This window comes from Bufo bufo, chromosome 10 (assembly GCF_905171765.1).
Source record: "Bufo bufo chromosome 10, aBufBuf1.1, whole genome shotgun sequence".
NCBI lineage: Eukaryota > Metazoa > Chordata > Amphibia > Anura > Bufonidae > Bufo > Bufo bufo.
Genome location: NC_053398.1, coordinates 117,164,909 through 117,181,627, shown reverse-complemented (window position 1 = coordinate 117,181,627; position 16,719 = coordinate 117,164,909). Strand labels below are relative to the sequence as shown.

At 45.8% G+C, this 16,719-nt stretch overlaps 1 protein-coding gene across 1 annotated transcript in view; it reads right to left on the bottom strand.

Annotated features, from left to right (window-relative positions):
• Positions 1-16,719, bottom strand: part of CPNE2 (copine 2) — a 98,093-nt gene that overhangs the window by 38,533 nt on the left and 42,841 nt on the right. Inside the window, exons 3-4 of the mRNA XM_040410674.1 lie at positions 4,727-4,906; positions 2,761-2,835 (exon numbers count right to left, since the gene is read on the bottom strand). Coding sequence (XP_040266608.1) covers positions 2,761-2,835; positions 4,727-4,906 — 255 coding nt within the window. The remainder of the gene's footprint in view (positions 1-2,760; positions 2,836-4,726; positions 4,907-16,719) is intronic.

Genomic DNA, 16,719 nt, shown 5'->3' with positions numbered 1-16,719 from the left:
GGGCCAGGGATGAACGGATCTCTTCCTGAATCATGGTTTTCAATTCCTCTTTTAAGGAGGGTGCTTCATCCCGTACAATATTAGAAATACAAGACTTGCACAACTTTTTAGGGTAGTAGTCAGGAAGTCTGCTATTGCAGGAGATACATTTGAGTGTTTTTTTGATTTTTTTCGGGGCTTCTTTAGCCTAAAAGAGAGGAGAAGGCAGGGCATCAGGGTATGACCACTAGAGGGAGAGAGAGAGAGCAAGAGGGGGTCAGCAGAAGCGAGCTAGCTGCCAGCTGGAAATAACTTTCTCTCTCTCTTTTTTCCCCTTCCCCTATTACAGCAGGAGAGGGGGATCAACAGACTCCCTGACCTGCACATATAATACCCCCGAAGGGGACTCACAGTTGGTAGCAGCGCCGGTGGCTCAGCTCTAGGGGATCGCTCAGAAACAGACATCGCCCTCTCTGCAGGCAAGGGTTCCGCACCAGTGGGGACCGATCCTGGGAGCGTTTTGACACGGGCGGTAACCAGCGTTCATGCCTCGGTTTTAAACTGGGCTCCACGCTGCCGCCGTGACGTCATAAACATGCGCTGGCGCGCACCCAGCTGTCGCCCGAGTAGGCTAGGAGGGAGTCTGCGCCAGGGAACAGGCCCCGGAATAACCAGGACGAGATAGGCCCTGAACCCCCTGCCCAGCGTTAGTACTTGGACCGCGGGAGGGCAGGGGGACGCCATGCTGGATGCCGGCGTTTTTCCAAAGGTAACGGAAAAATAAAAAATAAACAGGTTCCATTTCCTTAGCTTCATCTCCCTGCATACAGGGAGACCTTTCTCTGCCCTGTCCTCTGTAGGGACAGGAAACACTGGTGTTGGTGGTGGGAGGAGGGTATTTAACCTTTCTCTGTTCCTGCCCCTACAGAGGTCAGGGGTCAATCTCCTTGTATGCCGTCGTGATGATGCTATGGAAACAACTGTTTAGGACATTCTTAAAAAAGAAGGAACGCACCGGTGAGCTCAGCAACACCAAAAGAGCCGGAAGACCACGGAAAACAACTGTGGTGGATGACCGAAGAATTATTTCCCTGGTGAAGAAAACACCCTTCACAACAGTTGGCCAGATCAAGAACACTCTCCAGGAGGTAGGTGTATGTGGGTCAAAGTCAACAAATCAAGAGAAGACTTCACCAGAGTGAATACAGAGGGTTCACCGCTAGATGTAAACCATTGGTGAGCCTCAAAAACAGGAAGGCCAGATTAGAGTTTGCCAAACGACATCTAAAAAAGCCTTCACAGTTCTGGAACAACATCCTATGGACAGATGAGACCAAGATCAACTTGTACCAGAGTGATAGGAAGAGAAGAGTATGGAGAAGGAAAGGAACTGCTCATGATCCTAAGCATACCACCTCATCAGTGAAGCATGGTGGTGGTAGTGTCATGGCGTGGGCATGTATGGCTGCCAATGGAACTGGTTCTCTTGTATTTATTGATGATGTGACTGCTGACAAAAGCAGCAGGATGGATTCTGAAGTGTTTCGGGCAATATTATCTGCTCATATTCAGCCAAATGCTTCAGAACTCATAGGACGGCGCTTCACAGTGCAGATGGACAATGACCCAAAGCATACTGCGAAGCTACCAAAGAGTTTTTTAAGGGAAAGCAGTGGAATGTTCTGCAATGGCCAAGTCAATCACCGGACCTGAATCCGATTGAGCATTTCATTTCCTGAAGACAAAACTGAAGGGAAAATGCCCCAAGAACAAGCAGGAACTGAAGACAGTTGCAGTAGAGGCCTGGCAGAGCATCACCAGGGATGAAACCCAGCGTCTGGTGATGTCTATGCGTTCCAGACTTCAGGCTGTAATTGCCTACAAAGGATTTGCAACCAAGTATTAAAAAGTGAAAGTTTGATTTATGATTATTATTATGTCCCATTACTTTTGGTCCCTTAACAAGTGGGAGGCACATATGCAAACTGTTGTAATTCCTGCACCGTTCACCTGATTTGGATGTAAATACCCTCAAATTAAAGCTGACAGTCTGCAGTTACAGCACATCTTGTTCGTTTCATTTCAAATCCATTGTGGTGGTGTATAGAGCCAAAAATGTTAGAATTGTGTCGATGTCCCAATATTTATGGACCTGACTGTATGTATCATCTACCTCTCCATCCTCCTACCAATCCATCTACCACCTAACCACCCACTCTCCTATCCACCACCAACCCACCCTCCTATCCATCCACCCCTCCATCCCCTCTACCACCTAATCAATCAACCCATTTATCCCACCCCCCCCCTCCATCCCCTCTACCTCTCCATCCCCTCTACCACCTAATCCATCAACCCATCCCACCCACCCCTCCACCTCTCTATCCCTTGCTATTAATTCTCTATAACAGGTATAAATCAAGGAGCAGCTCCTTTAAGCAGCACCCGTACAAGTCCTGAACACCGGACTGTAAGGGAACGTTTTTGCATGAAATCTAATAGCTGCGGCGGCGCACAATGTTCACGTTGTTTACAAAGTTGCTGGAATAATGAAACAATCGGAGCACTTGAGCCCGTCTTGTACATAGAGGAACGCGCAGCATATTGTTATCCTGACGCTGTTATCTTGTTGCTAGGTTACTGTTGCCATGATGCACTTCTTCAGCTTTTACTAGAAGCAGAATGATTGCTACCGGTGGAATAATCAAGCGATTATCTCAGTATGAACTTCACACAGCTTTTAAAATGACACAGGCAGTACAGAAAAAGAAACCTCTTTACCGTTATAACTCCCTTCCCCGCTGGCTTCCCGTTCCCTAAAACCAAGGGTCGCGTTACCTTCTTGCTGGAAACAATCTGAAAAATAAAACATTTAAAAATAAAAAGTTGCACAGCATTTATTATTTGCTGGATTTAGAAATATGACAAGTATCTAACGATCTCTGACTGCAAGACGGAAGCCGTAATTGTCACATACGCCTTTCATACGCACATGAGGGAGCATGCTGGGAAATGTGTCCTACTGGATACTGGAAAAACTCATACAACTGTTATTTTTATTTAGGAATTAGTTAACTGGAAGTTGTGGATTGAAGCTAGTTTAATGATTATATGAGGAATTGCACAGCAATATTTATGGCAGCCTGTACTTCGGGAATGCAGAGCACCAGACTAAGCCTTACCGGGACATGTAAATGCTGCATATAATATATTAAGAAACTGCTAGGTACGCAATTCCCTAACAATCCTCAAATCATATAATCATTGATTTTTTTGCATTGTTCATTTGTTTCCTAAATTTAAAAATAATCAATTTTCTAAACAGTCTTCATAAAAAATCTACTAATCTCCTTCTGCAGCATGTGTGTAATTCCTTCACCTAGCTGGCGGTGCTGCTGAATGTGACCTACATTTTTTCTAAAGGATCTCTCTGCTCTAACAATCACTTCTCTCAGTTAGGCCTCATGCACACGGCCGTGGCCGTATTGCGGCCCGCATCACAGATTCGGACCCATTCACTTGAATGGATCTGCAATCCGGAGCTGCGGTGCTGAACGGAGGCACGGAACCCCACGGAAGCACTACGAAGTCTGTCCATGCCTCCGCACCGCAAAAAAAAACAATGTTCTATTTTTTTACGGTGCGGACGGATCACAGAACCATTCAAGTCGACGGCTATGTACATGAGGCCTTAGACATAGCAGCTGGTCAGGGGAGGAGGTTGGGAACAGCAGATCAGTATGTGAGGAGGGGGGAAAGAATCCAAGGAGCGCAGCTTAGGCTTCTTTCACATTAGTGTTTTCAATTCCGCTATTGAGATCTGTTATAGGATCTCAATAGCGGAAGAAAACACTTCAGCTTTGTCCCTATTCATTGTCAATGGGGATAAAACTGAACGAAACTGAGTGCACCAAAATGCATTCCGTTCCGTTTGGTTACGTCCCCATTGCGGACAGAAAAACGCGGCAAACAGCGTTTTTCTCTCAGCGATGTGGTGCTGAGCAAGATCTCTTCTAGTCCCCATTGACTTACATTGTGTGCCAGGACGGATCAGTTTTCTCTGACACAATAGAAAACGGATCCGTCCTCTATTGACTTTCAATGGTGTTCAAGACGGATCTGTCATGGCTATATAAGACATAATACAACCGGATCCGTCATGGCTATATGAGACATAATACAACCGGATCTGTTCATGAGGGATGCATGCAGTTGTAATATTGTAACGGAAGCGTTTTTGCAGATCCATGGCGGATCTGCAAAAATCGCTAATGTGAAAGTAGCCTTACACAGGACGTAAATAGGGAGGAAAGCAGCAGCATCCTGTACTGAGAGATCCCCCCACATGAGAAAAGTCTGAGAATAGGAGCAAGTTGCAAACTGAATATTAAGGCAGACACACACAAGCGAGTTCTGTGCTCGCTATTAGTTCCCGTTTTGACCTCCGCTCCTATGACAGGTTCGCACAGTGTTATAATGATTTATAAGGCGGTGTCCCCGTGACACCTGGAATCTATTGAATTACACTGATAGTATTATTTCAGGGAAATTCAATAGATTACAGGAACACACAGCCTTATAAATCATTACAATACTGTGCGATCCCCGTCAGAGGAGCGGAGGTCAGAACGGGAACTCACTCTGAACTCGCTTGTGTGTGTCTAGCTTTAGGGGGGTCTGAAAATGGAAGCCAGCCAGTCTGGAAGACACAGGGGATCCTCACGCACACAACTCAGTGTCCACTCACCGATCCGAGTGTGCAGGCATACTCCCCCAGGAAGTCATGCTCGTAGAGCTGCGTGCTTGACTTGTCTTGATCAAAAATGGCAAACTTTAACTTCTGTACTTCTTCAAAGTGATAGTTGATGGTAAACTTCTTTGCAAACACGGGGTTCAGATTGTTGACATTTGTCTCCGTTCTGTCAATCTAGAAGAGATCAGCGACACCACCATCAATTCTGCTTATATTTGGACATAAAATCTTTTCTTGGACTGGGGCGCCTTGGGCTCCCTCCCTCCGAAGGAAATAATTCTATATGAAACGTGTCCACTTTTAATTTCCTTGTAACTCTTGTTTCTGTCGTTATACAAATCGGACATCTCATCGATCACATCTAATAGGTTACCGCTGTATTAGCCCATAAAGTGGTAACTGGCTCCAAAGTCACCTCCAAATGGAGGGCTTCTAAGGGTCCAATGTAGTATGGTTTTTGGAGGGTATCTATTTTGTTGCGGTGGCCACTATCTGTGAAGAGACAGGAAATGCAGCCATATTGGTTTTCATTTTTTAATTTGCTTCTGAGGAAGTTACTGATAGTAAGGGTTCGGCTATGTGGCGATCTTGCTTGCGCCCAAGGATTGCAGTGGGATTGTGGTGGTTCTGCAGGAAAAATGAAGACTCCCTTCCAGATTTCCCCAATGATTGCATCTGATTGATGGGGGTTCCAGCAGGAGGACACTTTTTCACCTGCTTACTATCAAGGGACTATTCTATCAAGTATGGGATTGTCCATACTGGAGAAGCCCTAAAAGACTTATTTCCTGGGAAAATATCGGACATGGTTCACGGACAAGAGACAAATTTTCTTCTAATCTTTGACAAGCCCCTTAAAGAACAACACCATGACAAATTAGGTCATCAGAGCACCAAGGGGCCTGGCTAGCCCCTCTGAGCACTGCTTCACCCCCCCATCTCCCTTATGGCCCGATGGACAGGGCCAGGCATCCTCACTGTTCAGTTGCTTAGCCCTGAAATCTCATGCTTTCAGTGGAGAGGCTTCAGCGGCGCAGTCTCCTCACGGAAGAGAAGACTAAGACTCTAGAAGCAAAGCTGAGAGCCTTGTCATCCTGGAGGAGACCGACATAATTGGATCTTGTGCAGTCCAGATGTCAGCGGGGGAGAGCCTCCTTTTGATCTCAGGAGGCTCTGTCCGCTGAAGCTTGCACGGCGCAAGCGCCGATGACCGCATCGGCGCTCACACAGTACATATCTTAGGGCGTATTGACACAAACGTGGTTTGGTTCCGCATCCGAGACGCATTTTTTGCTCGGATGCAGACCCATTCACTTCAACGGGGCCGCAAAAGATGCGCACAGCACTCTGTGTGCTGTCCGCATCCGTTGCTCTGTTCCGTGGCCCCGCAAAAATTATAGATCATGTTCTATTCTTGTTCGTTTTGCAGACAAGAATAGGCATTAACGCACACGAGCAGCATCCTTGTTTTGCGGATCGCGAGGAGAACTGCGCTGAGATCTGCACTGCACAAGGGCAAATGACGTCCGTGTCTTCTAGGATAAGAAGGTTCTTGGCTTTTAGATCAGCGAATCCCAGTGTCTTCTCTTCTGGGAGGAGACTGCGCCGATGAAGCCTCTCCGGTGAGAGCATGAGATTTCAGGGCTAAGCAACTAAACAGTGAGGATGCCTGGCCCTGTCAATCAGTCCATAAGGAGGAGTGGCGATGAGGAAGAGGAGGAGGTGAAGCGGTGCTCTGAGGGGCGAGGCCAGCCTCTCAGTGCTTGGATCACCTCAACTGCATAAAAATAAAATTTATAATTTTGCTGCAATAGTACATCAGTTTGCAGCTATAGATGGCTCATTTTATTCATCATGATCAACCCTGCTAAGCAGTATGCGTGGTGTAAAGGGCATCTGTCAGCATCTGTGTTGGTCCCATGTTCATATGTGTCTGCAAAATGATGCTTTAATATATGCAAATTAGCCTCTAGGCGCAAACAGGGGCGTTACCATTACACCTAGAGGCTCCGCTCTCTCTGGAACTGCCACGCCCCCTGCACTTCGATTGACAAGGCCAGGCAGTGTAAACGTCATCACAACTGGCCCTGTCAATCTATTTGCAGAGAGCTAAACCTCTAGGAGTAACTGCAACGCCCCCGTTGCTCCTAAAGACTCATTTGCATATATTAAAACATCATTTTTCTGCCTTCAGCTGCCAAGCGCACATGCAACAGGTCAGTCAGTTTCATAGGTACAAATCTGCTGACAGATGCCCTTTAAGAGTTATCATGTTGTTTATCATGGTGACAGAGTCTCTTTAGGGTGAATTAGACTTGCAGATGATCATTAATGAACATATTTGAACACTTGTAAGCGATCATCTGGCATTCTAATACTGCCTCCAAATGCCCGATGAACATTTACTTTTTCTTTTTTTAAAGCATCCATAAAAATCACAATGGTGCAGGCGGCAGATTGCACTGTCTAATAGCGATCTGCCGCCGACACACCGCTGGCCTAAAAGGGGAGGAGCGATGGCATAGCGATCGCTCCTTCTCATACCACGGAGGACATCGCTGCAGTAATAGCCGCAATTGTCTGTGGCATCGGGGGCGGGGGTCTAATACAGGAAACCAGACCTAGAGTCATACCAGTCTTCCCTCCTACTAAAACATGGTTTGACTTAAGGGTGTATTAGACACCTTGATGCCACAGACGACTGTCGGAAGGGAAGCGTTTCCTCCCGGCAATCGTTCATCAGGCATTTGGAGGCAGTATTAGGCCTTGTTCACACTTCAGTGTTTGGTCAGTGATTTCCATCAGTGATTTGTGAGCCAAAACCAGAAGTGGAGCCTCCACAGACATGAGGTAGATGGGAAAGATCTGCTCCTGTTCTGTGTTTAGAGCAGCACCTGGTTGTGGCTCACAAATCACTGATGGAAAACCACTGACCAAACACTGAAGTGTGAACGAGGCCTTAGACTGCTAGATGATCGCTAACGAGCATTCATAGGAGCGCTCGTTAGCGATCACCTGGCAGTCTAATACACCCGAAGGAGTGGGGTGGTGTCCTAAAGGTCACGGCCTTGTCTTTCATGCTTAGATTTCTTACATGTTGTGCTGATGCAAACCTTTTCGACGGCACGTTTCCATGAGAATGTTTTGTGGACTATTGTACCGAGCTCCTCTAATCACATTTTGATCTGGAGAGGAGACCCTGACCGACCATTACAGTAATGCGTGTGCAGCTGTGCGCTGTCTGCCCTCTCCATTCACGGAGATAACAATGCACATAGATTTCACAGCTCTGCCTATGGATTACTAGAGAGCGGTAATGATGGCTGTAACAATTAGGATGGATTGTGTTAGGGGAGTGTAGGACGGAGGGACAAAGGGCTTCAATGTTTTGAGTAAAAACAGACAAAATTATAGGTCTAATTATCTTGGGAGACAATTAACCCTATCATGCCTGCACGCTGCTAAAACGACAGGATGGTCGGAGCCACACATTATACAATCCAGCGTGTAATATGGATTTGCACCTCAGTGTACTGGTGCGGTAACCGGCTCTCCATGCATGGACTTTCCTTGTACTCTTGTGGTGGGCTTGCGCTCATGCACAGCAGCCCATCTGAAGAGGCAGATCCTCAGTGGAACATTTTTACATTGGCACATTTTTATTGGCCTGAAATTTATTTAGCTTCATTTACACGGTGCGATCTGTCAGGTGACCAGCGCTGAAGTAAATGGAAGGTAAGAGTTAAATGGGTTTTCCAGTTATAATGATTTTTAAAGGCTATGTACACCTTTGGGGGTCATTTTTTTTTTTTAATGATGGCATCTTACTCATTTTGGGCTCAAAATCTTTTTTTTCAATTTATTAAATGTATTTATTTTTCAAATTTCTTAATAAAAATATTGATCTGTTCTGTCACAAAGGGTTAACTTTTTCTAGCTGTGTGAATCCGACTTTCACTTTATACCAGTCATCTAATAACCTTTAGCTCTAATTTAGGCTACTTTCACACTCTCTTTCCGTTTGTGAGATCCGTTCAGGGCTCTCACCAGCGGTCCAAAACGGATCAGTTTTGCCCTAATGCATTCTGAATGGAAAAGGATCCGCTCAGAAGGCATCAGTTTGCCTCCGTTCCGTCTCCATTCCGCTTTGGAGGCGGACAACAAAATACTGCCTGCAGCGTTCTGGTGTCCTTCTGACGAAACTGAGCCAATCGGATCCGTCCTGGCACACAATGTAAGTCAATGGGGACGGATCCGTTTTCTCCGACACAATTGAAAACAGATCCGTCTCTCACTGACTTTCAATGAAGTTCATGACGGATCCGCCTTGGTTATGTTACAGATAATACAAACTGATCCGTTTATGACGGATGCATGTGCTTGTATTATTGTAATGGTTCAGTTTTTGCAGATCCAAAATGCGAGTGTGAAAGTAGCTTTACAAAGAGGTCATAAACACTTTTTTAAGCCACGTTATTATCAGTAAGATAAGAATGGAGCTTTAATGAGCGTTTATAAGGTCAGAGATAAGGAGCTGAGCTGACTGACGGAACAGAGTGAAAATTCAGAGCATGCTACTAGAGAATCTCAAGGTGCACAAAGACAAGGGTTCAACATTTTTTATAAAGACCAATTGAAAAAATGATTTCAGCTCAAAATGAGTACAATGCAATCACAAAAGGTGTACATGGCCTTTAAAGCGAACCTGTCACCATGATTTTGCACACAGAGCTGGGGACATGGGCTGCTAGATGGCCACTAGCACATCTGCAGTACCCAGGTCCCATAGCTCTCCGCGCTTTTATTGTTAAAAAACAGTTTTGAGTGATATGCAAATTACCTGATATGAGTCCTGTAGCCGGAGATGAGTCAAGCGTCAAGGAGCCCAGCACCGCCCCGCGTCCTCCGATTCTCCTCCTTGCCGGCTGATGTCACAGAGCTGGAGCGCCGAAATCTCGCGATGCGCGAGCTAGCGCATGCGCAGTGTCGGCATCATGTTCATTCCCTGTGCTGGCATCAGCACAGGGAACGAACAACGCATGCGCTAGCTCGCGCATCGCGAGATTTCGGCGCTCCAGCTCTGTGACGTCAGCCGGCAAGGAGGAGAATCGGAGGACGCGGGGCGGTGCTGGGCTCCTTTCCGGCTTGACTCATCTCCGGCTACAGGACTCATATCAGGTAATTTGCATATCACTCAAAACTGTTTTTTAACACAATAAAAGCGCGGAGAGCTATGGGACCTGGGTATTGCAGATGAGCTAGTGGCCATCTAGCAGCCCATGTCCCCAGCTCTATGCCAAAATCATGGTGACAGGTTCGCTTTAAGCCAATGCCTGCAGCCTGCCCCCTGAAACAGAAGATTCATATTTACCTGCTCTTTACTGCCTCCATCTTCCGGCCCCTGACATGGTGTACATCCAGCACTACATAAGCATGGTCACATGAACCGCTCCAGCGAATGGCTGGCTTCAGCGGTGAATGGCTTCTGGGCAGCAGATCGTGTGGTCTAAACAGCGATCTTCTGCTCAGAAACCAAATTTCTATATGAGAAGGAGGGATCGCAATAGCGATCCCTCCACCTCATACTGTGAAGGAGATCACTGCATGTAACAGCAGCAGTCTCCTCCACTCCACGAGCAACCAACTGTTTAGGAAGGAAAGCCTCCTTCTTTACAATCAGCCACTCAGTCGGCAGTGTGTAAATCCAGCTTAAGTATCTGATTGGCAGACAAGGCCTTGGGATTTGAATTCTGTACACAAATTTCCACCCCTCACCCAATAAAAGGGCTGGGGACCCATTTAGTGGGTGCAGATTCCCCTGCTAACTTTTCTGGTGCCCTTTAAGACGTGCACTAGAACCTTTCTTCCCTGCTCCCAGCGGAGCTTAAAGATTTATGTTGAGAATCTAATAATTATAGGAGCTATTAGATGATGAATAAGCCTTGGATTTTCTTTAGCTGATTCATTTGCTTTCTACCTGGAGATAAGTGGAGCCTGAGGAGGCCGGCAGCGGATCGAATGCACGTTCTGCAGAGGCAAAAATATAAATGGGAGGGATCGAGGGGGTCAGAACTGCTGGAACAGCCTTCATCACCAGTCTGTATCTAGCATTATAACCGAATTCCCCTTGCTGCACAGTCCTTCAATATAAGGACTCGTTCCGTAGATGGGCCGCTTTCTGCGTTCCGCATACGGTCCCGTATACGGAAACCATTCATTTCAATGGGCCGGCAAAAGATGCGGACAGCACACAGAGTGTGCTCCGTTCCGTGGCCGCGCACAAATTATGAGTCCTGTCCTATACTTGTCAGTTTTGCAGACAAAAATAGGCATTTCTATAATGGGCCTCCTGTTCCATTCCGCAAATTGCGGAAGGCACACGGGCGGCATACGTTTTTTGCGGATCCGTAATTTGCAGACTGCAAAAAACGGCATGGTCGTGTGAACGAGCTCTAACAGTAAGGGTACTTTCACACTAGCGTTTTTCTTTTCCGGTATTGAGTTCCGTCACAGGAGCTCAACACCGGAAAAAAAACTGATCAGTTTTATTCCCATGCATTCTGAATGGAGAGCAATCCGTTCATTATGCATCAGGAGGTCTTCAGTTCAGTCCCTCTTACGTTTTTTGGCCGGAGAAAATACCGCAGCATGCTGCAGTTTTCTCTCCGGCCCAAAATCCTGAACACTTGACGGAATGCCGGATCCGGCATTAATTTCCATTGAAATGCATTTATGCAAGTGTTCCGGAAAAACAGATCCAGTTTTGAGGCCTGCACAGGCTTTAAAAAATGAGAAAAAAAATAAAATACCGGATCCGTTTTTCCAGATGACAACCGGAAAGACGGATCCGGTATTGCAATGCATTTGTGAGACGGATCCGCATCCGTATCCGTCTAACACATGCATCCGTTTGCGTCCGGATTGCCGGCCGGAATCCTCTGCCGCAAGTGTGAAAGTACCCTGAATCCTTTGTAACCTATGAAATGTCCACCTAAAGGTTTTCGAGAGTGCCCAGAGAAAAGCACACAAACCCAATGATGGTATCTAACAGGCAGACCGCGGCCTGAATCTGGACCACAGATGCCAGCTGTCCGGACCCCTGCATGCCCTCGCGTGAGAAAAATCGCGCATGTTTGTTACCCAAACCCGAACTTCTTCACAGAAGTTCGGGCTTGGGATCGGTGTTCTGTAGATTGTATTATTTTCCCTTATAACATGGTTATAAGGGAAAATAATAGCATTCTGAATACAGAATGCATACCGTAGTACAATAGGGCTGGAGGGGTTAAAAAAAATAAATAAATAAATAAATAATTTAACTCACCTTAATCCACTTGTTCGCCGGCATCTCCTTCTGTCTTCATCTTAGCTGTGCAGCAACAGGACCTGTGGTGACGTCACTCCGGTCATCACATGATCCATCACCATGGTAAAAGATCATGTGATGGATTAAGGAGAGTTAAATTATTTTATTTATTTTTTTAACCCCTCCAGCGCTATTTTACTATGCATTCTGTATTCAGAATGCTATTATTTTCCCTTATAACCATGTTATAAGGGGAAATAATAATGATCGGGTCCCCATCCCGATTGTCTCCTAGCAACTGTGCGTGAAAATCGCACCGCATTCGCACTTGCTTGCGGATGCTTGCGATTTTCACGCAACCCCATTCACTTCTATGGGGCCTGCGTTGCGTGAAAAACGTAGAATATAGAAAATCACCGCTCATGTGAACAGCCCCATAGAAATGAATGGGTCGGTATTCAGTGCGGGTGCAATGCGTTCAATCCGCGCGGAATACTCGCCCGTGTGAAAGGGGCCTTAGGGAACATCGTATTTTGAAGAGGGCATCATACTGCCTAGGGGCACTAAAGAAGTATCAGTGTGTAAACTTAAAATTTTAGGTACACTTTAATTTTCCATCTCATTATATTTAAAAAATAAATAAAGTCCTGCAGTTTTCACACTAGCCACCAGGCCTAATAATAGGCGCCATTTCTCCGTTTGTACAGATCACTTTTCATCAGTCATCTCATTATCATCAAAGGCAGGATTACAATGAGACATCACCTCTATATATAGATAACACAGGATCCACCATTCACAATAGGTGATATCACAACGTATCTGCTCCCTTCTGGACAAAGCAGGCCTAGAAAACTCTACCATAAAAGTCAATGAGGTCTCCTCCTGACCATCTATGGCCCATGGTGACTGCTGTAAAGCATCTCTCTAAATGCTGTTAAGAACAGCTCAGACAAGATGGCTGCCCCCCTAACAATGTTCAGGAAATAAGTCTACAAAAGGATCTACACTCAGAAAATAAAAACAGATTAGAAGAAAAGGAATGTGTGTTGCTATCTGGTTTTAACACAGAGAAATTATTTTTTATAGGGGGCACATTCCCTTTAAAGGGGGATTTTGGTTGTCCCCTATCTCCGGCACTCCCAGCTCCCATAGAAATGAATGGAGTGGTGGCGCACATTCCAACCAATTCAGGGGGGGCTCCACGGGGTATATAGAGTCTCTGTTCTCGTGATCAATGTCAGTCCCAGTAGGACCCCCAATGATCTAACAGTTCGTCCCTAACTTTTTCTAACCAGAATACCCCTTTAAAGAGTTATAATTAATATTACATTAAAGGGCAGTTTGGCTTTACTGAAGGGGATGGCGCTGAACTGCAATACCAAAACACATCATGTGGACAGGTGTGGCGCTGTTTCTGGAGAAAGTAGCCGTGTTTTTCTAATCTTGTACAACCCTTTACATTTCTTTTTCTCATTGTATCTGCACAGGAGTATAGCATAGCAGTATTTTATAAAACGTCCGGCTGCAGGGGAGATCTGGGGCAGCGCGGCAGCTGGCAGTCTGGGCCATCTAGCCCGGGTTCCGCTTCTTTCCTCCTGTTGGCACATAAAGCTCACACACGTCTTGACATTCCTCTGCAGGTCAAAAGTTGTTTTTTTTGGGGACCAGTTTTTTCAGGTTTTGTTGTGGATTTCTTGTCACATTCATGCAGATCAATCAACATAAGAAAGCAGAAATGCAATCTTCTAATATCTTGCTGGGTCTTATGTACATTGCAAAGAAGAGCACGTTTAAAGGGGCAGTCCATCGAAAACTAAGGGTATGTCCATTTGCTGTGCCATGAGTGTGTTTCTGTTAATGTGCCCCTTGTCTTGACACTATAGTGCCCCCCATAATAGAAGCAGAGTCCCCGCACAGCACTGCTATGCCACAGTATCCCTATAACAGTAACAGTGACCCTACAAGAGACCGCCCCTGTGCCCTCAGTACAGAGTCACCATAGCAGTGCCATCCACATTTCCTCCATACAGGCCAGCAACAGTGCCCAAACATGAGACGTACAGTGATTACCAAAGTGACTCCATAACAGTGCCCCCATAAGAGCCTAACACAAGGCCAACATAATACACATCCACAGTGATACCATTAAAGTCAGTAACAGTGCCACCATAACAGTGCCATCCTCTATACAAGAAATGGAGAAAAAAAAAGATTCACCTAATGGCGCCAAACTGCTAGCGGATAAAATAGCTCTATGGTAAAATCATATGTCAATAGGTGCCCCTTACCAATAACTAGTAAGATAATCAGTATTGGGTGACCATATGGTAGAACTATCTACCATGCGGTTCTGTTGTCCAATCTATAATAGCATACATAAAAGCGATATAAAGTGCTTTAAAAACATAAAAGACCGGTGGAATACACCACACTCACTTCACCAGGGAGGGGTGCTGTGGGATAAAGCTCAAGACACCCACAACAACCTCCTCCCTCGCCTGGCTCGCTCGTAGGGTTACTGGAATATACGGCAGTCCAACGCTCTGTACTTCTGGTATAATCCTTTAATAAGATCAGTCAGGTATAGCTCAACGCGTTTCGGGGGATAACAGACCCCTTCCTCGGGAGCAAGGTTCAGTAAAAAAATTCTCCATAATAGTGCCCCAAGAGCCTATCATAACAGCGGCATCCAGTCCTAGCACTAGTCAGTCACACTGCCTCCATAGAGATGCCACAGTGCCACCATAATAGTGCCATCCAAGTTTCCAATATACAAACCAGCAACAGTGCCTACACAAGAGGCATACAAAGTCATAGCCAGTGCCACAGTGACTCCATAACAGTGTCCCAAGAGCCTAACATAATGCCAACATAACAGCGATGTCTTCAGTCCCACCATTAAAGTCAGTAACAGTGCATCTGTAAGAGCTGCCACAGTGCCACCATAATAGTGCCATCTACATTTTCCTTCATAAAACCCAGCAACCCCACAACAGTGCCCCCCTAAGAACCTAACACAAGGCCAACATAATAGATATCCACAGTCCCACCATTAAAGGATAACTGTCGTATATATATATTTATTTATTTATTTTTTTGGGTCATTGGATTGTGGTGATTAATATCACCTTGGTGGCCCTATTTCAACTTTTCACTGTGTATTCAATTACCCCTTAATTCCACATTTTTGTTCCCTGTACTGCCTACTTTTACCTGTGCTTAAAATAGGGTTGCTAGGCATGGTCCGTCTATCTGTTGAAGGACGGAGCACGCAGCGTGCAGGCTCACATTACTGACAGCCAGGGACTGTAAGTAAATGATTAAAGCCAGGTCCTCCCCAGCAGCTGATAACAGTGCCTGGGCTGTGTGCACTTCTCCCTGTCCCTGCGCTTGGCAGACGCTCCCTCACTCAGCAGAGTTGGAGAATGCAGAGTGGAAGCAGCGCAGACCAGGGAAGGGAGATCTGCGTCTGCTCAGTGTATAAATGAGAGCAACATGTGGTAAGAGGACCCCTCTGTGCTGCAGGAGATTAACCCTTTAGGGGGGAGGGCTCTGGTTACTGACACTTTTGGGGGGCTATTGTTACTGGCTAGAGAGGGCAGGCGGGATTAGCCTCAGGGTGACGGGCAGTGGCGGCCATCTTAACTGAATAGTGAGATTGCAGTTTTATGCAGACTGGTTGCTAAGGGCTGAATCTTATTAAATATGGAGTAAGTCAGTCTAATAGTAACTGATTCTGGAATATCAAGTTATTAGTAACTACATATATGAAAATTTAAATTAGGGTCTAAATGTGACAGTTATCCTTTAAAGTCATTAACAGTGCCACCTACATTTTCTCTATACAAGTCCGCACCGTGCCTACAGATATATACTGAGTGATAGATAGCCAGAGTGACTCCATAATAGCGCCCCTCTAAGAACCTAACACAAGGGCAACAGACACATCCATAGTCCCACCATTAAAGTCAGTAAGAGCGCCTCTACAAGAGACAACCGCAACGCTCCCATTACAGCGCCTACCACAGTATCCTCATAATAATGACTGTAGTGCCTCCATAAAACGAATGCGTCCCACCCCTCATTAGAGCCACTGGATGTACCCATGACATGCATTTGGCAGTCTGTGCCCATAGAAGTGAATGGGGCCTTCCTGTACGTCCGATTTCACACAGAGGGTATATGAAGGTCTTTGCAGTCAGATTCCAAATAAATCTTAAAGACACCAGAGATTTCTCCCGCAGCGGCCATTGCAGAGGAAATGTGGTATGACATGCAAATGGGTGTCGATCTGTGTGCTACATGGACAGGCCCGCTCCACCGGAGTGAGACACACTCTACATTAGTCACCCTGCTCCGGCTGTGAGGAGTCTGCTTAGCGCCCCCCCCCCTCCCTTTATGATATCCAATGGGATGTGATTTATTTTTATTTTTTTTTACTTTTTTAGTCATAGATGTCATTCTTTTTGTCTAATGTTCTTTAGCTCTCCTCCAGAAAGAACAAGTTGGCGTTTATAGAAGAAACAGGAAAAAAGAAAAAAACAACGCGCTGGAGTCAAATAATAAGAATGTAATGAAGAAAATGACTTTTTGCATTGTATGAAATAAATTAACATCACAGACGTGTCAATTAACGTGAGGACGGGGTTCAGGAGCGGAGGGGGGAGAGGCACACGGG